The sequence below is a fragment of the Heloderma suspectum genome, chromosome 4, assembly GCF_057233095.1.
Source record: "Heloderma suspectum isolate Gila_16-S chromosome 4, 16-S_ref, whole genome shotgun sequence".
NCBI classification, from domain to species: domain Eukaryota; kingdom Metazoa; phylum Chordata; class Lepidosauria; order Squamata; family Helodermatidae; genus Heloderma; species Heloderma suspectum.
Window position 1 is genome coordinate 262793867 of NC_139461.1, and position 25620 is coordinate 262819486.

The 25620-nt window shown below is 41.3% G+C and overlaps 1 protein-coding gene across 1 annotated transcript in view; it reads right to left on the reverse strand.

Moving 5' to 3' along the window:
- Positions 1-25272, reverse strand: part of NGF (nerve growth factor) — a 56682-nt gene extending 31410 nt beyond the window's left edge. The window contains exon 1 of the mRNA XM_084853584.1: positions 25117-25272. Coding sequence (XP_084709710.1) covers positions 25117-25167 — 51 coding nt within the window. The 5' untranslated portion in view covers positions 25168-25272. The remainder of the gene's footprint in view (positions 1-25116) is intronic.
- Positions 25273-25620: the final 348 nt, after the last annotated feature.

Genomic DNA, 25620 nt, shown 5'->3' on the forward strand with positions numbered 1-25620 from the left:
GTGCAGCTGCTGTAAAAAAAAAAAAAAAGGCAAACTCCACGTTAGGCATAATTAGGAAAGGAATTGAAAATTGAACTGCCAATATCATACTGTCCTTATACAAATCTATGGTGCGACCACACTTGGAATACTGTGTACAGTTTTGGACACCACACTTAAAAAAAGATATTGTAGAGCTGGAAAAAGTGCAGAAAAGGGAAACTAAAGTGACCAAGGGGCTGGGGCAACTCCTCTATGAGGGAAGGTTAAAACAGCTGGGATTGTTTAGTTTGGAAAAATGGCGAGTAAGGGGAGATATGATAGAAATGTATAAAATTATGCATGGCATGGAGAATGGGAATAGACATTTTTCTCCCTCTCTCATAAGCTGATTGGTGGAAGATTCAGGACAGATAAAAGTACTTCTTCACACAGCACATGGTCAAACTATGGAATTCGCTACCACAAGACATAGTGGTGACCACCAATTCGAATGGCTTTAAATGGGGGTTAGACAAATTTTTGGATGAGAAGGCTATGAGTGGCTACTAGTCCTGATGGCTATATGTGACCTCCAGTATCAGAGGCCTGTGTGTCCCAGTTACTGGAGAGCATGGGCAGGAGGGTACTGTTGCACTCATGTCCTGCTTGTGGGTTTCCCATGAGCAGCTGGTTGGCAACTGTGTGAACAGAGTGCTGGACTAGATGGACCCTTGTTCTGATCCAGCATGCCTCTTCTTATGTTCTTATGTATTTATGTTATTATTTTTAATCAAGTTTTTAAATCTATGATTATAACCTGCCTTAAGCACCATTTTCTTGGTAGAAAGGTGAGGTATAAATCAAATAAATAAATGTATGTAGAACCCTCCTCCCCACACTTCATTTTGAGACTCTGAACATCTGACTTCACCACCAAGCCTGATTTTTTCTTCCCCAATTCCCCCTGCCCAACCTCCCACCTGGTTTTTGCCACATCTTGCCCAATAAGGAGAACTGGAGATTGCAAAAGCTTGCACACTTTTTGTGATCTTTTGGTTAACTTAATAAAGGTGTTGTTGTTGTTCAGTCGTTAAGTCATGTCCGACTCTTCATGACACCATGGACCATAGCACGTCAGGCCTTCCTGTCCTCTGCCCTCTCCCGGAGTGTGCTCAAGTTCATATTCATTGCATCGGTGATGCTATCTAGCCATCTCATCCTCTGCCGTTCCCTTCTTCTTTTGCCTTCAATCTTTCCCAGCATCAGGGTCTTTTGCAGGAAATTTTCTCTTCACATTAGGTGTCCAAAATATTTGAGCTTCAGCTTCAGTATCTGTCCTTCCAATGAGCAGTCAGGGTTGATTTCCTTTAGGATTGACTGATTTGACCTCCTTGCAGTCCAGGGGACTCCTAAGAGTCTTCTCCAGCAAATAAAGGTATTACTCTAATACAGATTTCTGATTTTTTTTTAAAAAAAACACTGTATTATTAACACTGTGAGTTTCTGAACAGCAATAAAGGCCTGGCCAAGTACAAAGACCAGGGATCCTGGCAAATTTGTACAGAATTTTGTATCTCCCAGAAACAGATAATACAGAATGTTGCCTCTAGCTCAGAGCAATGCTTTATTTCTGAGGTCACCAATATGGTGCTCATGGGCACCACTGTGCCTGTGGACATCTCTGTTGCGGCCCACCAGGCTCCCTAATGCTCCTGATATTTATTTTGCATTTTTGTAGATGTTTAAAATTATTATTTTTCTAAACCCAGGGAGGCAGCAAGCTGCAAAGCAAAGTGCTGGCCTCCAGCGCCATCTTTATTTCCAAGAATGCCTCTGAGCCCCATGTGAACTCCAGAAGTATTCTTAGAAAATAAAAATGGCAGGTTACTGCAGCCCAGTACTTTGCTTTGAAGCATGCCCAGTGACCTAGAAAAAAGAAAAAGGTAAGCTGGGGTTGGTAGCGCTCATCTTGGGAGGTTAGAGGGGCTGTGTGTTTTGCCTGGGTTTTTGGTGTGGGGTATATGTGTGTGTGGTTTTGCCAAGAGAACACGCTGATCATAGCAAACACTCTTTTCCAACAGCACAAGAGGCGACTCTACACATGGACGTCACCAGATGGTCAATATCGAAATCAGATTGATTATGTCCTTTGCAGCCAAAGATGGAGAAGCTCCATACAGTCAGTAAAAACAAGACCTGGAGCTGACTGTGGCTCAGATCATGAGCTGCTTATTGCAAAATTTCGGCTGAAATTGAAGAACGTCAGGAAAACCACTAAACCGTTCAGGTATGACCTAAATCATATCCCTGATGAATATACAGTGGAGGTGCGGAATAGATTTCAGGGATTAGACCTGATAGACAGAGTGCCTGAGGAACTATGGACGGAGGTCCGTAACATTGTTCAGGAGGCAGCAACGAAATCCATCCCAAAGAAAAAGAAATGCAAGAAAGCAAAGTGGCTGTCTGATGAGGCTTTACAAGTAGCTCACGAAAGAAGGGAAGCGAAAAGCAAGGGAGAAAGGGGAAGATATACCCAACTGAATGCAGAGTTCCAGAGAATAGCAAGGAGAGACAAGAAGGCCTTCTTAAATGAACAATGCAAAGAAATCGAGGAAAACAACAGAATGGGAAAGACTAGAGATCTCTTCAAGAAAATTGGAGATCTCAAGGGAACGTTTTGTGCAAAGACGGGCATGATAAAGGACAAAGAAGGCAGGGACCTAACAGAAGCAGATGAGATTAAGAAGAGGTGGCAAGAATACACAGAAGAACTATACAGGAAAGATCTGAATGTCCCTGATAGCCATGATAGTGCGGTCACTGAACTTGAGCCGGACATCCTCGAGAGTGAAGTCAAGTGGGCCTTAGGAAGCATTAGTAACAACAAAGCTAGCGGAGATGACAGTATTCCAGCCGAGCTATTTAAAATCCTAAAAGATGATGCTGTTAAAGTGCTGTATTCAATATGCCAACAAATCTGGAACACTCAACAGTGGCCACAAGACTGGAAAAGGTCAGTTTACATTCCAATTCCAAAGAAGGGCAACGCCAAAGAGTGTTCAAACTACCGCACAATTGCGCTCCTTTCACATGCCAGCAAGGTGATGCTCAAAATCCTACAAGCTAGGCTTCAGCAGTATGTGAACCGAGAACTACCGGAAGTACAAGCTGGGTTTCGAAGAGGCAGAGGAACTAGAGATCAAATCGCCAACATTCGCTGCATCATGGAGAAAGCAAGAGAATTCCAGAAAAACGTCTATTTCTGCTTCATTGACTACGCTAAAGCCTTTGATTGTGTGGATCACAACAAACTGTGGCAAATTCTGAAAGTGATGGGAGTACCAGACCACCTTACCTGTCTCCTGAGAAACCTGTACGAGGGTCAAGAAGCAACAGTAAGAACCAGACATGGAACAACCGATTGGTTCAAAATTGGGAAAGGAGTACGACAAGGCTGCATATTGTCACCCTGCTTATTTAACTTATATGCAGAGTACATCATGAGAAATGCCGGGTTGGATGAATCAGAGGTCGGAATTAAGATTGCTGGGAGAATTATCAACAACCTCCGATATGCAGACGATACCACCCTAATGGCAGAAAGCAAAGAGGATCTCAAGAGCCTCTTGTTGAGGGTGAAAGAGGAGAGTGCAAAAGCTGGTTTGAAACTCAACATTAAAAAAACGAAGATCATGGCATCTGGCCCCATCACTTCCTGGCATATAGAAGGGGAAGAAATGGAAGCAGTGACAGATTTTACTTTCTTGGGCTCCAAGATCACCGCAGACGGTGACTGTAGCCATGAAATTAAAAGACGCTTGCTCCTTGGGAGGAAAGCTATGGCCAACCTAGACAGCATAGTAAGAAGCAGGGACATCACCTTGCCGACAAAGGTCCGTCTAATCAAAGCTATGGTTTTCCCAGTAGTAATGTATGGCTGTGAGAGCTGGACTATAAGGAAGGCTGAGCGCCGAAGAATTGATGCTTTCGAACTGTGGTGCTGGAGAAGACTCTTACGAGTCCCCTGGACTGCAAGGAGGTCAAATCAGTCCATCCTAAAGGAAATCAACCCTGAGTGCTCATTGGAAGGACAGATAATGAAGCTGAAGCTCCAATATTTTGGCCACCTAATGCGAAGAGAAAACTCCCTGGAAAAGACCCTGATGCTGGGAAAGACTGAAGGCAAAAGGAGAAGGGGACGGCAGAGGATGAGATGGCTAGATAGCATCACGGATGCAATGAATATGAACTTGAGCACGCTCCGGGAGAGAGCGCAGGACAGGAAGGCCTGGCGTGCTATGGTCCATGGGGTCACGAAGAGTTGGACACGACTGAACGACTGAACAACAACAATATGTGTGTGTGTTTTGTGTGTGTGTTTTCTCTGGGCATCACCAGCTTGCGTTTTGTGAAATTAATATTTTGTTGTGCTTGTCTGGGCAAATATGTGATTTGGAATTTGGGGCTCAGAGTCTGCCACTGCCTTATATTCACTTTTTATGTATATTATTTGTCTTTGAGCCTCATCCATTTGCCTTCTGTGAAACGGGTGTTGGTTATGCGAGTTCAAAAGAGTGGCTTTGTGTTTTAGAGCTCAGACCCTACCTCTAATTTGTACTAAGCTTTCTGGGCAAGTTACTTTTCTTTTAACCTCACCACATTGTTTTCTGGGAAATCAGTGTTTTGTGACTCACCACACCCCCATAGCAGCCTTTTTGTGAACAGGCAAACCTCCCCAGGGTAGCCATTTTGTGATATACTTTTAAATTTCAAATGTGCCCCAAGAGGTTGGGGATCCCTGTTTTATATCCAAGACCAGTATCCTTTTCTTACTGGTCACTAAGAGTAAGCCACAACATGATTAAATAATGCATCCTTTAAATAATTGTTGTACCAAAACAGTCCCTTAGGACCAAACTACATGTAATGTTAAATGCTTTGTTGAATTTGGTGCCCCTACCCCATCCTTCAATCAAGTCTGAACCTGTCTTTTCTCTTTGTTTCAAGGTATATAAGGGTGGGGCTGGCTGAGATGCTGTGCTGGCACTGGGACAGGTGGTAGTGCCTGGAGACTTAAATGTTTTAATTGCATTTAAAGTCACACTATTACAATCCAAAATAGCAGGCACAGGAGTGGGCTGGTGATCAGGACTGGGAATGTGGTGGTGGGGAGGGCAGTTTAGCTATTTCCCACCACAGTCCCAGCAAAAAAAACCCCTCTACCCGAAGCTGCTATTTTGCATTGGGAGGAAAGCATGCAGCTATTTTATTTATATATTACATTTCTATACTGCCCAGTAGCCGAAGCTCTCTGGGTGGTTCATAAAACAAGACTTAGAGTCAAAAATACAATAGCATTATAAAACATAATCTAAAAACATTACATTTCTAAAAACAGAATAAAACTAGAGTAAAAAAAGAAGTAAAAGTCAGCAGCTGCGCAAGGATCTAAAAACACATGAACACTTTTTTTTTTTTCAAAACTTAACTCAAAAGCCTGGGAAAATACAAAGGTATTTTACCTGGCACTGATAAAACAACAATGTAGGTGCCAAGCAAGCCTCTCTGGGGAGGGCATTCTACAACCATGGTTCCAGCACAGAAAAGGCACTCTCCTTAGTAGTCACTCGCCTCCTCTCATTTGATGGAAGCAGCCAGAGGGCCTCTGAAGATGATCTTAGGGTCCTATAGGTATATATGGGAGGACATGATCCTTCAGGTAACCTGGCCCCACGCTGTTTAGGGTTTTAAAAGTTAAAACTTTTAACTTTTCTGGGCCCTTTGACTTGGGCCCAGAAACAGACTGAAAGACCATGCAGACAGGCAAGAAAGCACTGGTGATATGATCATCCTGGCCAACCACTGTTAACAATATCACGGTCCTATTTTGGACCAGCTGACGTTTCTGGACTATTTCCAAAGGCAGTCCCATATGGCTCATCTAGAACATGATCCTTAATTGTCTGGGAATGCAAAGGAATGCAACACAAAAAGAAAAGGTACTCTAAATATCAAGGGAGGGGGAGCAATGAAAAATGGCAGGAATGAAGGGTTTGGTGGGTGGATTACAGACTCTCTGAATTCACTACTTTCCAGCACAATTTGGCCCAGTATTTTCCAGACATTTGGCTCAGTGCTATCACACATGTCTTCTATGCACAGTAGAAAGACAGGTACAAACATATGCCCCCCAAACCCAAGTATATTAATTGGGTGTGTAAATTACATGGGTAAAATGTCACTTCAAAGTCCTCAGTGACTTAGTAGGCAGCTTTACCCTGTTCTGCTCAGAAGTGTCACATGGATTAGGTCTTAATTCCAGATTCATCTCTTCTCTTAGGTAAAATAATCTCACCTACCCTCTTTCTAAGGCTGATGGGGTGAAAAGAAATTGTCACACAAATTTTAAAAGCTATATATTTTGTAGTGCCTCCATTTGTGCTTTGCTATGCAGCATGCTGCTCGTTTACCAGTGTAGTGCCACTACACTAAAGTGTTTCTACACAAGAATGTGTTATTTATAAAAACATAGCTATGGAGTAGCAAGGGCGGCTGCATCTTTCTGCTTTACAGAAGAATGGGTGTGGATAATTAAGATATGAAGCTTCCCGCCTCTTCATTTTTAGCACCCAGCCCAGACTATAGCAACAAAGGTTGGTGGCCTGCTTGGCAGGCAGTGTACTCTGTTTCTGAGAACCAGATTGAAAATCATGCTGCAGGCATTGCTGGGACTTTGGTGGCATTGGAGCCAAGTTCATTTGGTGAGAAAATGATGGCAGAGGGAAACACCCTTGAAGGGGAATGAGAGACTGCTACAAAACTGAATCCCTCTCAGAAATGAGCAGTAAAAGGAGAATGTTGATCCTGGCAACTTCAACCCTGTGAAAAAATTGCAAGGAAGAAACAAACCCAGGCTTCCACTTCCTAACTGTGTGTCTGAATTTGATTGTCCACTCACCCACCACTGCCTGCTAGACAAAAAACATATACACAGTTTTATTGACCATTAACGGTCTGTGGCAACCCATCACTTTCAGGACACTGCCATTCTGTTAATGGTTACCCATAGGGCAAAGCTGTTGCTTTGACAATCCTAAGTGCTAACAGGGTGACACAGCCACTGCTGAGTTACTTTGACAGAAGAGATAATGTAATCCAAATTAGATACCCAAGACAAAAATGCCCTCCACAGAACAAACAGTTCTAAAATTAGCACTGTTAAGGCCAAACATGCCAAGGGGCCTATCAAAATAGTGAAGGGGAAGGAGTGAATGGCCACACTCCAAACCTTTGGAAAATGCCTCCTTAAATGAAGGGCAGAGGGGTTGCGTATGATCCTTCAGGCAAGAAGGGATATCCACCTGCAATAATGGAGGACAGTGTACATCTAGGAAGCTGGGCGTGGAGCCAGGTAGTTTGGGCAAATACAAAGCATCATTAAATGAAACCATAAAGCTAATGAGAGAGAAGCAACTCTTCCACTCCAAATTCCAGACGCATGTATGCTTTATAGTCACTAGCACATGAAGTAAGGATATGAAAGATATCAAAGCAAGCCACAGAGTACATTCACACAAGTGCGGTTACAGAGTTTTAAGTGGCTAGGAGCATTTAAACATTGGTAAGTTTTCAAAAATACTTCCGACCATTTAAGAAAGAGCAATTTAAAAGACACAGGTCATTTGTATTTATTTATTTAATCGCCGTGAATTTCTACCCCAAAAGCCATTCAACGCTATTAACAATAATAAAATTCCAACAAAACCAGAAATACAATTAAACCAAAAAATAAGATTAAAAACACAATGAAAATACATCAATAAAAAGAAACAACACCCAACTAGGTAGAACCCCCTTCAACAGCAACCCAGTTTAAATGCCCAAGGCCTGTGTGAATAAAAACATCTTCACCTCATGGTAGAAACACAACAGAAAGGGAGCCAGTTTAGCCTCACTTGGCAGCATATCAAAGGTCCAGATGTGGTCACCATATCTTGAGACCAAAGCTGCTCTCTCTGTAATTACTTGCAGAAGTGTTGAGATCTGCCCTGTGTGAACACCTCCTCCTACACTATTTCTAAAAAACAAAACACGGACAGTGCTATCCTATATATGTCTACTCTGATGTAAATCCCATTCAGTTCAATGGAGCTTACTCCCAGCTAAGTGGGTATAGAATTGCAGTCATAGTGCCATAACATACCTGATGTAAATGCATCGATTTTATGATCCTCTCTCTGAGAACCAGCCTGAACAGGGAGATTTATCAGCCATTCTGTCTCTCAGCATAGTGCAAACACTTGGTAGGGCATATGTTCAAAAGTCAACTAGGTCAGGAGCCATGTGAGTTACTTTGAAAGTGAGGGTCATCAAAATGTGTGAGGTGGCTTGAACTATGAATATAAGGTCACTTAAGGTCAAACTGAGTGAGCAGAAGCCACAGTATTATACCACATCTTCCAAAGGAGTCATGGGTCAACAGTCAGAGCTGAGAAAGCTAGTACAAACATAGGCAAAACTCACAGATCAGATCTGAGACTGAAGGGTCTTGAAGGTTGCCCTACAAAGTCCAGTTTGTGTCTGTGTGGGTAAATCCAAAATCTTAGCCACTAAAGCATTAATTTTTTAATTCATCATATCTGTACAGAGCTAAAAAATTATTTCCGATTACACCCCCTTTTTTTTAAGTGCCTGGATAGCCAACTTCCTGTGGCAGGAAATGTTGAACATGATGGCATGCCTTGCTCTTATTTAACTTATATCATGCCTTTCCACAAGAACACATCCAAGAGCATAACTAAATACTAAAATACAATCACATAAAATATATCACAGTTTAATATGGAGCATTAAATGGACAGGAGGACCAGTGGTGCAGTTAGAGTTGGATTCAGGGGCCAAAGTACAGGATCCCTGCAGCTCCAGGGGGGTCCAAATGGTAGGTGATGGAGACAACAGCAAATAGGCCCAGCATCACCACTTTGTCTGCCATGGATGTGCTGGGTTCCACTGGGGCTGACGATGCTCCCCACAGCATCCTTTCTTTTATTTATAGTCAGGGGGCAGTTGGCCAGGCATGTACATGGTTACAAAATCATTTTATTTTTACTTTAAATTTATATTATTCTTTTCTACTACAAAATGGTGCTTTCCCCCAAGTAAATGTGCTTAGCATCAGAAGCAAGCTCTATTTTATTCCTGTAGTCATCATGATGGTGGTATGATTTGAGTTTGAAATGTGTAACTCCACATGCTCAGAGTATTTCTTCTTTCTGTAAAGGTTGGCAAACCATTTTTTGTTTTGTTATGTTTTGCTCTAACATACCAGGAATGTAGAAGCACTTGTAAAGTCTGGAATGGCAGTGGAGAGGGGAAGAAATGTTAGTGGTGTGCCTTGCAACCTAAGGGCACAATCCTATGGGGATAGTCGGCTGCCTCCTAACTCGAAGGCGGCCAGCTATCCAATGCAAGGCAGGTGTAGCACAGAGGGGATCCTCTCCTCTGCACTCTGGCCACCCTGCATTTGTGGCTAGACGGCCAAGTTTGGCTGGGTAACTGGGGCGCCTTGCAGCAGGGTGGTGGAGGCCGGACGGCGCACAGGATGCATCATAATTTATTTATTTATTTATTTATTGCATTTATACCCCGCCTTTTTTCCTCTTGCAAGGAACCCAAGGCGGCTTACATTATCCTCCTCCTCCTCTCCATTTTATCCTCACAACAACAACCCTGTGAGGTGGGTTGGGCGGAGAGTCTGTGACTGGCCCAAAGTCACCCAGTGAGCTTCCATGGCCGAGTGGGGACTAGAACCCGGATCTCCCAGCTCCTAGTCCAACACTCTTGCCACTACACCACACTGGCTCTCCATAATGGTGCTTCCATGGTTCTCTCCCCTCCCTGCCCCCAGGAACATGCCCTTTTTGGCCGCTCCACATTGCTCTTCTGAGCATGGAGCTGGGGATGAACTGCGTCTCCTACAAGGCAGTGGGGGAGAGGGCAGGGAGTTGGATTTCTGGGAACCAAGCCTGGAGTACTGGCTCTGAGCTTGGTTCCCAGAAACTGAAAAATCCTATGGCTGTCTAGATGCTGTCTAGCAAACATAGGATTACGCCCTAAGTAATGCAACATGACCATGTAAAGGGGGTCCCTGTAAGACCATTCAGTCGAGGGTCTAAAATTACTTAGCTGCACCACTATGCAGGAGTTTATTTCCATGCAGAAGTTGGCAATCCTAGTTAGCAAGATGGAGTAATTGGATGTCAGTCTGATTGACCATAACAAAGGCCTGGACTATGTACTGAGGCCAAATAGACCACTGTAGTGTGGATAAAGGCCACTCAATTAAGAAAGGTAAGGATTAGTCAGATGGCAACTTCCATGAATCACCAGGGTGGAGCTGAGGTTGTGGTAACATGGCTATTATTTCTAACCACTCTCCTCCTATGGGCTTATAAAAATTATATAAACACAAGGTTATAAAAATTGCCATGCCTTAGCCTACAGCTAACCAACTCACAGCCTGTGGGATGCATATGGCTCCCAGGGCTCTTTTATGTGGTGCCCTAGTTATTGTTAAAATTATCTCTTAAAGCCAGCCTTCTCTCTCTCTCTCTCTCTCTCTCTCTCTCTCTCTCTCTGTGTGTGTGTGTATTCCATGTGCCTCATAACTTCAGAGATACATCTGATAGTCATCCTTCACAGAGAATGTAACTTGGAAATAATGTTTAAAATAAATTTAGAATCCAAGAGCAGTACTGCTGCTGTGATCCCACTGTTTGTGTTGCACCAGCAGGACAGACAGCTAATGTAATAGGAAGCTAGTGCTTCCTAAAGCAACCCCAGAAATGTGCAGAAATGTTTGTCTGCAGAATGGGATGAGTCAACAGAGCTTCCCCAACCTATCCCATTCTGGAAATGAGGGTTTTTGCTCCTTTCCATTTGATTCAGGATCCGCTAGCTTCCCACTGCGTTACAGTGGATCCTGTTAGTGCAGGGACAGGGGATACTGCCCAACCAAGTAAAATCATTTGCAGAGTCTCAGGAGCAAGTACATATCCTTTGAGATTGAATGTGACAATAAAATTCTTCAAATACACAGAACATCAATGAATCAGTCACATAATTCTCATGCTATAGTAACTGATGAATCAGTCATATATTCTTATATGTACTAATTCTTTGTGCTCATTGACCTTTTATTCAAACATGGGTAACTTCTCCCTCACCCCATTTCTCTAATTCATTTTCTGCATGTTTTTTAAGATGACAACCTAGGCACACTTACACTAGAGTAAGTCCCATTGAACTCAATGGGGCAAAGTTAAAACACACATGTGCTGTTGGACTCTTTATGCCAGAAAATGGTAGGGATGTATGAAAGTTACTTACCTTTTTGCAGGTGTGATTTGAGGTGGGGGGGGAGGCGCCCTGCACCTCCCCCGAAATCCTAACCTGGCCGGCTCTGCTCCGTGGCAACTCTGTGGAGCCGCCGGCTGGGTGCATTCGCAGGCGTGTGGAGCCTGCAGACGCAAATGGTGGTGGCTATGGCGGCCGCCATTTGCGTTCCCTTTTTGGCATCCCTGCATTGGCCGTGATAGGCTACGCAAGTATTTACGTAGCCTATCCCAGCCTAAATGGTGAAGCGAATGGCGGCCGCATCTGCGGCCGCCATTTGCAAAGCAGCACAAACGGCACCAGGTAAGTGCTCCATTTTGTGCACCTTTTGCAGGGTGGTGGGGCGGGGGTTTCATTCCGCCACAGATTTCGGGGGGCCGAATGCACTGGCATTCATCCTCACTGAGATCCATGGCGGAATTCTCTGACATCCCTAGAAAATGGCTACAGAATAATAGGGCATATGATTTTTCTCTTCAGGAATCTACTCTTGTTTGCAAGGAAGATGCTATCAAGGTTGGTTACATTTGGTTGGTTGGTTACATACAAAGAACATATAAAGAGAATGATGGACTTTAAAATGGAGGCAATGCAAGAGATATGAATTTCAAGAATTCCATAACATCTTCAGATTATGCCATAAATGATGGCAGCTGATGTTTCTCACTCTTGAACATGTGCCCGCTATTGCCTGTACTGCTCTGTTGTTTGGTGTCTAATCTCTACTTTAGGTTACTCTGGAGTTTTTATACCTGGGTGTTCAATAATCTACATTTTAATGAAATAAAACTATGGTTGTAACTTGGCTAAGAAAGTCTGGCATTGTTTTCAAGCAGAAGCTGGAGTTTTCTACAATCAAAATATCAAAATGAACTGCATAAAAATCTTGAGCAGGAGTGGGGAACCTGTGGCCCTCTAGATGTTGTTGGACTCTAACTCCCATCAGCCCCAGCCAGTATGGTCAGAGCTGATGTAATCCACCAACATTTAGAGGACCGAAGATCCCTGCCTCAGGTCTTGAACATATAAGAAACATAAAAATATGGTGGAAATGGATTCATCTAAACACAGCCTGAATTGTTTTTCAAAGGGCATTTGGAGTCTCCTAGCAAAAGGTGTAATTTTTTTTAAAAGAGAAAGCAACAACAATACACAACAGTCACCTAGAATGCTGGTACTGAACAAATAGGGATCAATGTTTAATATACATTTTTTCACAATGTATAAGGCTTCAAGAATATTTATTAATGGTAAAAATATCACTCTGCACTGACACCAGCTTTTCATTTCAATTTTTTTTTTACAAACATAGACGAACTCACTCAACCCATTATGTACCACATTCAGACAATAAACCAGGGCAACCAGCAAGACAACCGCAGAACATAGCTTCATGACAAACAGTGTATCTCCTTCATAGTAGATGGACTCCCTCTTTCTTTTCTTTGGTTACTTCAAGGAGATTCTTTGCTATTTCTAAATGAGTAGTGTTATCCATATGAGAGCTTAGGAGCTTGCTGTTTCTACCATATGAATTCTCTCTTTGTTGCTTCATGTTACAACTCTGAAACTACACTTGCAATGTTGGAAAAAAAGGTAACAATGGAAGTCTGATGAAAGCTTGAGTTACGTGTTACTTTACATTCAGTTCAATGTATGCATCAAACAGTTGAAGAGATCCAAATCTCAGTAGCATTTACTCTGTGCTCATCACCATTTTGGGCTTAGTCTTAGTCATATTATTAAAAAGGCATATCAATTTTAGATTTTTAATCAGGAATAGGTATCATAATAAATGGCAAAGGATGAAGGATTTGTTAAGCAGATCCTGACTTCACTCTGTTGTTCAACCCAAAGACAGATATTTTAGTTGATACATTTAGCTCCCTTCCTCCAATTATTATTTAAAGATGTCTGATCTGGCCACAGTCATGCATGCCTTAGTTACATCCCATTTGGACTACTGTAATGTGCTCTATGTGGGGCTGCTCTTGAAAACTGTTCAGAACCTTCAGTTGGTCCAGAATGCTGCAGCCAGACTGTTGATCGGGGCTGGTTACAGGAAGTATGTGACTCCCTTGTTATAACAGCTTCACTGGCTACCAGTCTGTTTCAAGGCAGAATTCGAAGTGCTGGTTATGACCTATACATTTTGAGGCCAGGCTACCTGAAAGCCCATCTTCTCCCACACAAGTCTGTCCAGTTCTTAAGATCTTCTGGAGAGGCCCTTCTTTCAAGACTACTGCCTTCAGAGCACATTTGGTGGCTACCAGAGAAACAGCCTTTTTGGTGGCCACTCCCAGGCTGTGGAACTCCATCCCAAAGGAGTCTAGGTTTGCTCCCTCTCTGCTGTCCTTCTGCCACCAGGCAAAGGCCGTGTTATTCAAGAAGACCTTTACTCAAGAAGGCCTTTGGCCTGAAAGTACGTCTGCTGGGTTGGGTGCTGGTTTTTATTTATTCATTTTTTATTTTTATTCTGTAATTGTTGTGTTTTATTGTATTTATTGTATTGTTTTACTGGTTTAATCCATTTTAATTGTGCCTGTAAACCACATAGAGTGCCTTTTTTGGGAGAAAGACAGGGTAGAAATCAAATCAATTAAAAATAGCTCTGTTACGACAGGTCTGTAACAAAAACTAGGGTTTTTCAAATTGAAAAATCAGATTTTCAGTATTAAATCTTCTAGAAATACTTGAATTAGCACCCCGAGGACTAATTACATTTGAATTTGTACATTTTTATTAACATTTCTTCTGCTTCATTTAACCGTTTGCAGATGCTATTCCATTCAAAGGACTACAATATTTCATTCACTTGATACGTTTGGCACTGAAGTTTACACTGGTTGTATTCAGTCTAGAAAGAAAAGTTTGTGTACTTGAGGATATAGTGGATTTATTTATTTTTGAGGCTTTGCTGATCTCCATATCTGAAATCTTTCCCCGGACAGAGGAAAGTCAAACACTGGATTTCTGTATATACACAGAAACCTGCTTAAACCTGCAGCAATTTTAAAATGGCACAACTAGTCCAAGCAAACCATATTTACAGTGGATTTACCTTCTGAAAAACAACTTTCCTGTTCAATCATATTATAAAGTCCCCATCACTCTTGACTCCAAGCCATTTCCTTACTTCTCCTGACTCTGCTTGGAAGAGTTTGATTTCATGCTTGCCATGTTTCGTCTTACTTTTTCTATGAAGCATCCAAGAGCAGAGATGCACCCTTTCCATCCCCCATAATCTTCCATGTATTGGCCATGGGAAAATGGAGCAAGGGGCATGTAAAAAGGTGGTATTATGTAAGTAATAACTCATCTGTTGCTAAGTTATAGCATAGCTCATGAGAATCTTTTGTTTCTCCAGCACAGTTAGTTCATTCACAAAGGCTTCCAGCTGTGATAGCTGAGGTCTAATCAGAAACCAAGAGGGACTCCAATCAAGCCAGAAATACCTTTAGTTCTACACTGGAATCTGTGTGAAGGTGTCAAGCCCAGCACAGGCCACCCGCTGCTGCCTGGTTCATGGCTCCTAAAGAGGGAGGGAGGAAGGAAGGAAGAAAAGCCTGAATGTAATCCATGTTTTGGTGCGACCTCTTCAGTTCCTGGGAGTGAAACTGGGGAGCAGGCGTGAGCGGGTGTTCTCATTTTCTGTTTGCCAATGCTGGAGGGAAGGCAGCTGTTACAGGCCTCACAAAACAGGTCATTTTCTTGCCCACAGAATACATTAATGAGGCCTGGAAAAGGGGGGCAATTTGAATAAAAAAGGGAAGTAGGAATTATGGACTTCTGATGCTGGATTTTCCTCTATGGCTGACACCTTCCCTCACCATCCTCTGCAGGTATTCCCTCCATCTTAAAACAGACACAGGGTATTTTAATGAGGAAGAGGAGAACTAGCTATCGCTTGTGGTATTAGGCCTGAGAATGAGTAAATAAAACCAAAAGCTTCCCATATGGCAGGGATCTTTTAGATTTTGGCTATATCTGGTGTTACTGAGAAACTGCCACGATTGCTTTGTATGCATACAATTTCATATTCTTGTTGTCATACTGCTAGCACCTTGTCTAATATGTATTGTTGCTTTTCGAGACTACATGGGCAAGAGTCTCATGGAAGCTAGGATCAGGAGGATCCTGAATCCAGTGTCTGGATTTTGTGAAATGTGTAGTTCATTGACCTGTGTGTCATCTACTGTAACTTAATCAAAGGAATTGACCTGCTGTAGGATGCAAACCTCGGGAACTCTGGATAAATGCAAATGCGATCCTAGCTACCAAGTCACCACCCCAGCCAGACAACCCACAAGGATACCTTTACATTGTTCAATCAAGAGCTTTGGCAGGAAACATGGTCCAATCCTAAAGCATCCTCAGCCTAAGATGGACCAACTGGTTAAAGCACTACCTGGACACCCTTCATGGCACTCCCTTTGTATACCTTTATCTGTCTCTTGGAAGAATGCCTTTTATAATGCTTAGCAAGCTAGCTTTAATTCAATCAAGTCATTGCTAAGTGAAGTTACTTCTGTGCAAAGATCTGAGTACAAAATAATAGCAAGCTGCGCAACCACTGCGTTGAGACAGGTTGCTTCTACCTAAATATAGTCTTACAGAGACTGAATACAATCTCTTCTCTCAGAACTGAAACGAATATGAAAGCATATTTCCCAATTCACAAGTGCCAGTCTGCCCTGCAATCAAATATTTAATCTGTAGTAATCATCAGTCACTCTCTCCCTGTCCCTCATGACCTATAGAAACATTCATATACAAATAAAATAGAGCAAAGGAAGAAGCTGATTAAGGATACATCTGCAGAAGAGTTGGGTAGAGATTTCTGATGTACATCCACGGTGCATCTGACAACATAGTTCACAGTCACAGAAGATTTCAGCTTGCTCTGGACTCTTTGCCTGTGCGAACCACAGACAGGGGATTTGGACAGGTGACAAAGTTTGCAGGACAGGATTCATACTTTTGGAATGAAAAATAAGCTCCCTGCCTCTTCCTGGTATCAGCTTTGCCCTCTTTCCAAATCATTAAACCAATTTGGTGGGAAATTGCTGTGCAGATGTGCTCTAAATCTTTCAGAGCAGGGGTAGGCAATCTTTTGGAGCCATGGGTACATTTGGCAATTTGAGAATCTGTCCTGGGCACCACCACAAAATGGCTGCCAAGGGAGCCATGGCAAAGGACAAATAACCTGCCCCAAAGACCAAGTACAAGGCAGAGGTGGGCTCTGAGCCCCAAACACACTAAACAACTCCTTTGAATCCACAGTTTCCAGCACCAACATAAATTTATTTCACCGCAATGCCAGCGGCTGGTAAGAAAATGTATTAATTAAAAAAAAAAAGCCTGAGGGCAACATGGTGGATGCCAAGGAAGGTGTCCAGGGTGCATTGGTGCCCACAGGCTCCATGCTGTCTACCTGCATCAGAGAATGTCACACAGCTGCATGACAACAAGGGGTTCTGCGCACATGTCCTTGTTTCACTTGAGAATGCATTCCCTGTGAATTCAGCGGTCAAGTTGTCCAGACGATAGCTGATGTTAGCATTTACTTTATTTGTAAAGCAAAACTCGTACTCACAAACAGAACTAGGTTCTGGCCAGAACTCAAACAGAGAAGATGAATATAATGAGAAGAGAAGAATATAAATGGAAGCCTGGGACTATTCCCACTAAGGGTAGAGGTTCTGCATGGTTTGATAGAGCAGGACTTGGCATCATTAATTGCATTTGTCAAACACAGAGCTTAATAATCAGAGTACTACTTGCAATTTGTTTTGTGCCTCTTGGGTACTCGGCTAGCAAAGCTAAAGGCAGCAAGTACATTTCTACACTGATTCCAAAAGACCCACAAAAAGCTTGAAAATCAACCCCTGAAAATGTTATTACCTATTTCTTTTATTGAAAGAGTAATGTTGTTTAGAACAATGCTCCTAATCTCCATTTAGCATGAACTGAATCACAAGAATAGTGAGATTTTCAAAATAATAAAATGCAATAGATTAAAGTTGCTACAACTTTGTCATAATGAATTATGAACATAACAAGAAAGCAATCTCTTTACATGGGGTATGATTTCTTTCATTTCTTTACATGGGGCATGATTTCTGAGATCATTGGATATAGATGAGGCACCACTGTTTTAAGTATTAATCCTGTGTTTTCAAAAGTGACGCTTTGCTTTATTGTCTTTGAAACTGGGGGAACTTTCAAAAGCAATTTCTGATGTGACATAATGGTCTACTGCTCAAATCAAATACTGAACATACGTAAGTTCCTGGGTGTTCCTCAAGCAGCAGTTTAGATGCTGACCCTAAAGTTATATTTGATGGGTTTTATATCTAGAGAACTGGTTTGTCTCTCCACACCGAAACTCTTGCTCTGATTCTCAGGTATGTTATTTCTTGATTTCCAGGGTCTGTCCAGTGCATCCATAGTGTGCTGGTTACATATCCTCAAGAAATAACTTTGATAATTCATCTGAGAATATTACCCTGCCTTTCATTCTGGGGTCCACCAAGGCAGCTTACATTTAAAATAATTCTAACACTTTAAATATATCAGCAAATGCACAAAAGCCAAGCAGATTAAGATTTCCGCCTTATACTGGGCCTTATTTTCCCAAACACATACACGTTGATACTTGCCCTAGGGTTTTTCCCATAATTTAGGTAAAAAGGCCTGGCTTTTAGTGCCCATGCTCTGCAGTTGTGATGTTGACCTATGTGTGCTGGCAGATTCATGTGTATGGAGGCATTCTTTCAGATGTCCTGGTCCCAGACTATTCAAGGCTTTAAATGTCATCATCAGCACTTTGGACTAAGCCCCCAAATGTTTAGACAACCAATGACGATGGAAGGAAATTGGTGTAATCTGTGCCATATGGTGCACAGCTACTAATAATCTGGCTGCTAGATTTTGAGCCAACTGTTATTTTCAGATACTCTTTAGAGCATGTTCCAATAATCACTTCTAGATGCAGCTAAGGCATGAAAGACCATGGCCAATTCTGGATTCCTCACTCCCCCAGAAAGTCCTCAGCTGGTGCACCAGATGAAGCTGATGTAAGCTACTACCACAAACAGTTTGATTCTTAGGTGGGAGTGCAACTCTGTTCAGAACAATCTGTATACCCATGTCTGAATTAACCGAAACCCCAATCAACCATACTTCCATCTTGTTTGGATTAAGCTTCAGCTCTCTAACCCACATTCAGTCCATTACTGACCTCATGCATTGTTTCAGGACCGATCCCCACTCCCTTGGATGAAATGAAAAAGAAAGATAGAACTGGAAATTATCCGCCACCCAAAGCTCTGACTTCATCCAATGGTTTCATGTACCTGTTGAATAGCATGGGAGACAAGATGGGCCCTTGTGGACCCCCACATGCCACATGGACTGGAACAGCAGTGCTCACAGTAACATTTTTGACACTGACCTTGTAGGAAGAACCAGAACCACTCAATCCCCAACCCAGTTAGACTAATAAAGGATTTCCATTCCTATGTTATGGACCTCTACATCATGAAAAGCCTTATGGCCACAGACAAGTTCCGAGAACACTAGCTACTAAAACCACATTAATACTCTCCTTGGTTGCTGAGAAAACCATGTTATGAACCTTGTCACCTTTGATCATGATGCAGACAGTAGCATTCCAAGCTTTACATATTCTATTATAAGTCACTTGATGGTGGAAATGTACACGTAATCCTACCAGTAATATCATAGCAAGGGCAGGGTCATGGATTGTTCTGGGATAACTGGGAATTCTGTCTTTAGTAAAAAGGAAAGGATTCCAAATTATATTACTCCAAATTTTATACTTAACACTTTCTGATGAGCAGAGGAAACTCCCATCTTTGCTCAATGCAAGGTAATTATAGATACCATATCTAATATGCCTACAGCAAAGAAAAAATAAAGCACTGATTATTTGCAAAAGGCATGTGTATGATTCACTTATTGAATAACCCTTTTCCCTTGCCCCTACATAGTAATATAGATTTATTTTTACATGGCTTTATGCTTTGATGCAAAGCATGCAATTTGTCATTTAGAGGTATATCATCACATTTACGCATGGAGGAAATGCCTCACATGCTGATATGGTGCCATGGGTAAATGCAAGAATCAATTATCATAACCACATTAATGATGATGCAATACTATTTTGCAATTGCCAAATGCACAGAGACACAAAACTCCCTCCAGATTTGGTGTTTTAGCCATTGCTTCTAGAGCAACTACTATATTCTACTATATTCTGTAACAAACACTATAGAATGCAAACAATATCTCAATTCCACAAGGATGATCACTAGCCAGAACATACTGAATTGTGTGCAATGTCACTTCTGCTAGCACAGAGTCACAAGTTGTGGCTTCATGCTAACACATTGAGAAGACAATAGACAGAAAAAGTAGCATGACCAGAATTTAAGGAAGGGTGATGATAAAGTTGACAAGTTGCTTGTGCTTATTCTAATATGATTTGGCTGTTGGGCTGTAATACACAGCATTCAGAGACATCCCAGTGATGTATATGACAGTAATGTAATAGTATTCTGGATTCAATAGTTTGGTGACTAATGTTATCAGTGGATCAATTGTACATATCTATCAAATATATTTGTCTACCATCTTATTCCAAGTGGACGTGTCCTAGTCCCAAGGAAGCAGCCACCTTGGGAGGGGCTTTTGCTCTTAAAGGAGGCAACAATACCAATAGGGATTAGAAAAAATATCTCTAAAGCTGGAAACCAAAATTAAAAAAAGGAACAGCTGCACCAATTGAATTCCCAACACGTTTCGACATGGGTCTTCAAGGGAAAAACCCTTAGAGACTTTTCTGGAGGATTCCCTCTCCCTTACTTCTTCCAAAAAAAAAAGTCTCTAAGAGTTTTTCCCTTGATAAAGACCTGTATCAAAACACATTGGGAATTCAATTGGTGCAGCTGTTCCTTTTTTGATCCTGCTCTAAAAGGAGGCCTAGAAATATTTTGGATACATCAGTGAATGAATCAGTCAATATTTAGAATGGTAGTTCTGATTTATTTTATTAAATGTTTCTATCCCACCTTTCTACCCTTCAAACCTACAATATAACTAACAAATGCTAAAATTACAGTGCAAAAATAATAATTATCAAAATAACATACTATTTCAGGTAAAAGCAGGCTGTGAAAAAGCAACAAAGACTTTGAAAAATAACCAGCAGCAGTGACACAGATTTGAATATTTTCTAAGCCACCAAAGCCTCTGAAACAGAATTGTCTTACGACGCTACCTGAAGATCAGCAAGGAGGAGGCAAAGTGACTCTCTCTATGGAGTTCCATAATCTTAGTGCCACTAGAGAAGCCCCTGCCCTGTGTAACTGCCCAGAGAACATTAGTGGGCAGTATACAAATGCTGTAAAATAACTAACTAACTAACTAACTAACATAAAACATAACATAACTAAACGTCACAGTTCAGACTGGGAGAGAGTGGGGAGACACACACAAAGCAGGGCCATCAAAGATTACCTGTATATGGGTAGATTAATATAGGAACAAACTGTCCTTAAAGTACCCTGGTCCCAGGCCATTTAGGGCTTTAAAACTCAAAACCAACACTTTGACTTAGACCTAGACACTGAGCCAGTACAGTTGGTAAAGTGTTAGAATTATATGCTAAGCACTTGGCACTTGGATAGTGCAAAGTCTTACAAGTTGTTACCACCAGCTGAAGACCTATTTGTTTACCCAGGCTTTTGACTAAATTTTCCTCCTTTTTTGCTGCATTGTGCAAACTATTATTTATTGGTTATTGTTCTCCTGTTTGAATATGTACTTTTGTTAATTTTGTATTGTGTTACTGTGTTTTATCGCTTGTATCCCAGTTTGGGATTATTTTATAATGAAAAGCTGGTAAGAAATTTCTTAAATAAATAAATAATATGCTTTGAACAGTCAATCCCACTTACTAAATTCTAGGCCAACTGCAGTTTTCAAACACATTCCAATGGTAGCCAGACATAGAGCATGTTATAGTAATCTGCATTACAGAACAGTATTACGTTTTACAATAGTTTTCATAAATGAAGTATTTAAATATTATTCTGAACTGATAATCAATGTTGCTAAACTTGTATATCAATGCTTGCCATGAGGCCCAAGCAAATTTGTTTCTCAGCTCAACAAATGTTGTTTAAAAACTGTAGTTTGTGGAACACTTGCTGGAGGTTTGCAGACAGCTGGGTAGCAATGCGGAACTTGTTTTCCTTCCTTGTTACCTGCTGATTAATCATTTTTAACTGGAGACAGAGAAAATACACTTTTATGCAGAAAATGCCACAATGATATTACTCTGTATAAAAAGGGGCAGGGGGAGAGCTTGGATTGTAAAGAAAATCTAAATCTATAATTAGAGATTGGAGATGGGAGAATACATACTGTATAGCTCACATCAAACTGGGTTATGAGTTAATATTATAAACAAACAATATGAGAGGTAAGAGGACAAATGCCACTTTGGGTGGGATCTTGAGCAAGGGCTACAAGAGCACAAGCTAATAAACTCATCTTTCATTTGGCATCAGCTACAGTATTATGGCCAATGCTGATTATCAAATCAAAAGGATTCAAACCGGAGAGGATGTTATCAACAAAAATGAGAAGTAGTTTATAATGTGTGATGCAGGAAAAGGAAACAGTACTGGACTTGCCTGGATTATAGATTAAGGTTGCAATCCTAAAATTATTTGGAAGTAAGCTCCACTGAACACAGTGGGATTTACTTCTAAGTGAATCTGCATAGAATTGCAGGGTCTTGATCCAGCTAAAGCTATTTGTGATACTGGGTTGGATCCAGACTTAGTCATGCTTCAGGTAAACCCACTGAAATCAATTGGGCATGATAACTCATTAGTAACTTAATTACTTTGAATGGGTCTACTCTAAGTATGACTATGTCTGGATGCAAGCCACTGGTTGTAATCCAATGAGTATTTATCTGGGAGTAAGAACTATTGAACAAAATGAAACTTCTGAGTAAGCATGCATGAGGCTAATGGAAGAGATAATAGTTTTGTTATTCATAATAGGATTTTAGTCATGACTAACTTTAGTTATACCAGAGCTAAACAGGATGGGTGGGGAATCTAGGTATCACTTTCAATATTAAAAGACCTGCTATGGTAAAGCAAAATAAATTTAGCTTGGTTATTTACTAAGAGCCTAAGTTGAAAGCAGATCCTGCTCCCTGTGCTGGGCAAATAATAATAAATGTTTAATTATGATGATAATCTTTTGTTCCTGAGGGAAACTGTTGGGAAGAATGGGAATAAGCAGCCATCTGATCAAACAGATATCTGAATGTATCTGAGAAATACTCTAAAGCATCTGTGCACCTACACAGCAACTGAAAGTCTAGTTTTCCTGAAGGTCATTCAGGTTTATAATATTTTACTTTACATATAATTTGGTATTGGTTGTACTCCTTTTTAACACTGACGCATTGACATGCAGGATGGAGATGGTTTGGTTAGATTTCCCCTTTTAACCATTAATAATGCCTATGGTGAAATATTACCTGCTCTTCTGCCATAAAATCAGGGCTGGCCCTGCCATGAAGGAGGGTGAAGTGACCAGCTTCAAGTGGCACCATTGGTGTTGGGGGAGAAATGGTCGAGCAAGACTTTTTAAATTGTTGGCCCTAGCAGGGGGCAAGCATATGGGATCCACTTTGGGCAGCAAAAATGTATTACATCAAACCCTTAAACCACGACCCCTTCTACCTTCTACCAAATGTTGATGACTGTGTAGATCAGGACTCGGATCATCTGGGCCACAGTTACAGTGCAGCAAGGATGTGCATACAATGAAAATATCAAGATTACGCACAGATCTGTAGCCAGACAGCAGCAATTAGGCAAAGTCTGATGCAAAATCCATATTCCAATCTACTGCAAGTCAGTATTAATTAGATAGCAAAATAGATGGCCATGGTTACAGTGTGCCATCATTATATCACAACAGCAATTCACTGTAAAGGTTCATAAAGACTTTTCCTCATGTCTGGTCATTTTATGTGCACATTAAGGAGTATTTAATCTAGCATTAGAGACGCCTTAAAAAAAAACTTCCCACACTAATCCAGAATCATTTGTCCAAGATATACAACAGAATTCTGAAAGGCCATGATCTTTCTGTTGATGAGAATTATTCTGTTGTTTATGGACTTGTCAGAATACAAATACATGAAAATTGGTTCACAACAGGTGAACACAGAAAAAGGCTGGGGCTCTGATTCCCAGGCTCAAATTGCAAAACAACCATGTTATCATTCAGATTAATTCCCAGGCCCCAGCACAGTGTTTGTCACATCTGCAGGACACCCTTACTCAGGGCTCGGGCACAGAGAGGGGTGAGATAGGGTACACTTTACTGGGGCCTGGAGATCCAGTAGGCAGGGGCGGAGGTGTTAGCCCAGGATGCAACCCCATTACCATGGGGGCAGAAACTGAGGCAGAATTGTAGATTTTGCCTAAGGATATTTATGGAAACTTATTTTCTTGTATCTATGAACCTACTTTCCCAATCTTGTGAAATTTGCTGGAGCTAAGCAGAAGCAGTCTTAGACCAGAATAAGCAACACTCTGGACAGTGAGTTGCTGCTGGCCTTGGCCTTACTCTAGAGCAGATGGAGTGTGCTTGCACAGTTAAACTAGAACTTATGGTCTGAAAGACAGAGACATTTTGCTTCATTTTGCCTATGTGACATGCTCTCTCAAGAACTACCAGCCATAAGAATATAAGAAGAGCCCTGCTGAATCAGACCAATGGCCCGTCTAATCTAGCATTCTGTTCACACAGGTAGGATGTTAGCGCAGTAGCACCCTCCCGCTCATGTTCCCCAGCAAATGGTATACAGAGGTATATTTTACCAGCTGTTCTGGTTCACAGTTAGTTTCTAGGTCTAATTCAAAGTTCTGCTTTTGACCTTTAAAGCTCTAACTGGCCTGGGACCAGTTGGTTCCCATATTGGTTGGTTCCCACATACAGTTAATTTTTGATGGCCCTGGCTTTGTGTGTCTTCCACTCTGCCCCTGGTCTGAGCTGTGGTGGGTAGTTATTAAATCATTATTTTGCAACACTTGTATACTGTCTAGGGAGATTCACTATGCCTCCTCTGTGCTGGTCTTCAGGTGTCATCTTAAAACAATTCTGTTTCAGAGGCTTTGAGGGCTTAGAAAATATAGAAATCTGTATCATTGCTGCTGGTTATTTTTGTATTTTTTTGCATTTAATTTTGGGGTGCTATGACCTTGGTTTGTTGTATTTTATGTTGCTTTTGAATTTAGGTTTTATTTTGTATTTAATTTGTTTTTATGTTATTTTATTATAAGCTACCCAGAGAACTTTATATTATGGGGCAACCTACAAACATCATAACGAAATGAAAATATGTCTCAATACCTTTCTTCTGGTTAAATTTGAAGAAAAATAAACCAAATAGCCCAAGAACTTGTATGAATCTCCAAATGACCCCATCTACTGTCAAATAATAAAGTACAATACAAAGCACAAAACTGTTTCAGGGTTTGTGACTCCTGCGTCTACATATCCAGAGTTTCACAGCACATCAGCTAAAAGGCTTTATGACTTGCTTTTATTAAATTTCTGGAATCTGATTAGGCGTATAACCAGAAGAACTTTAAATTCTTAACAGAAACATAAAATCAGCTATTTACCTACCTTGAAAAAAGTGCTTTTCCCGGCAAAATTGTGCTTTTCTCTTCCAGACATCTGACGTTGACACAAGGCCAGAAAGTGGGAGACCACCGTATTCTTTCTTAAGGAGCTCTCTTTTTTGGTGAATGGGTGATGTAAGACTAAAGTTTGAATTGAAGCAGGTGGGTAGTCCTGCAGACCATTATAAGAGATCATGTCCTTACTGCTAATGTTTAGCAAACAGACAGCTAATACTCAAGGAATGAGAGCCAATTCCTTCTTTACTTTTAAAAATCCTTTCCTGATTGCCTCTTCACATTTTATCAGAGGGAATCTTGGCTGTTTGAACATGTATGTACTGTTCACACTGGACGGCTCTGCACATGTATTCTGCCAAGTAAATTCAGGCAGTTTTGTAATCCAATCTAAAAAGTAAAAATAGGAATAGATGGAGGCATAAGGAGATTCTCGGTTAATACTGAGGGGGGGGAAGACAATTGTGTAAAATGCACATATCTGCAATGTGTA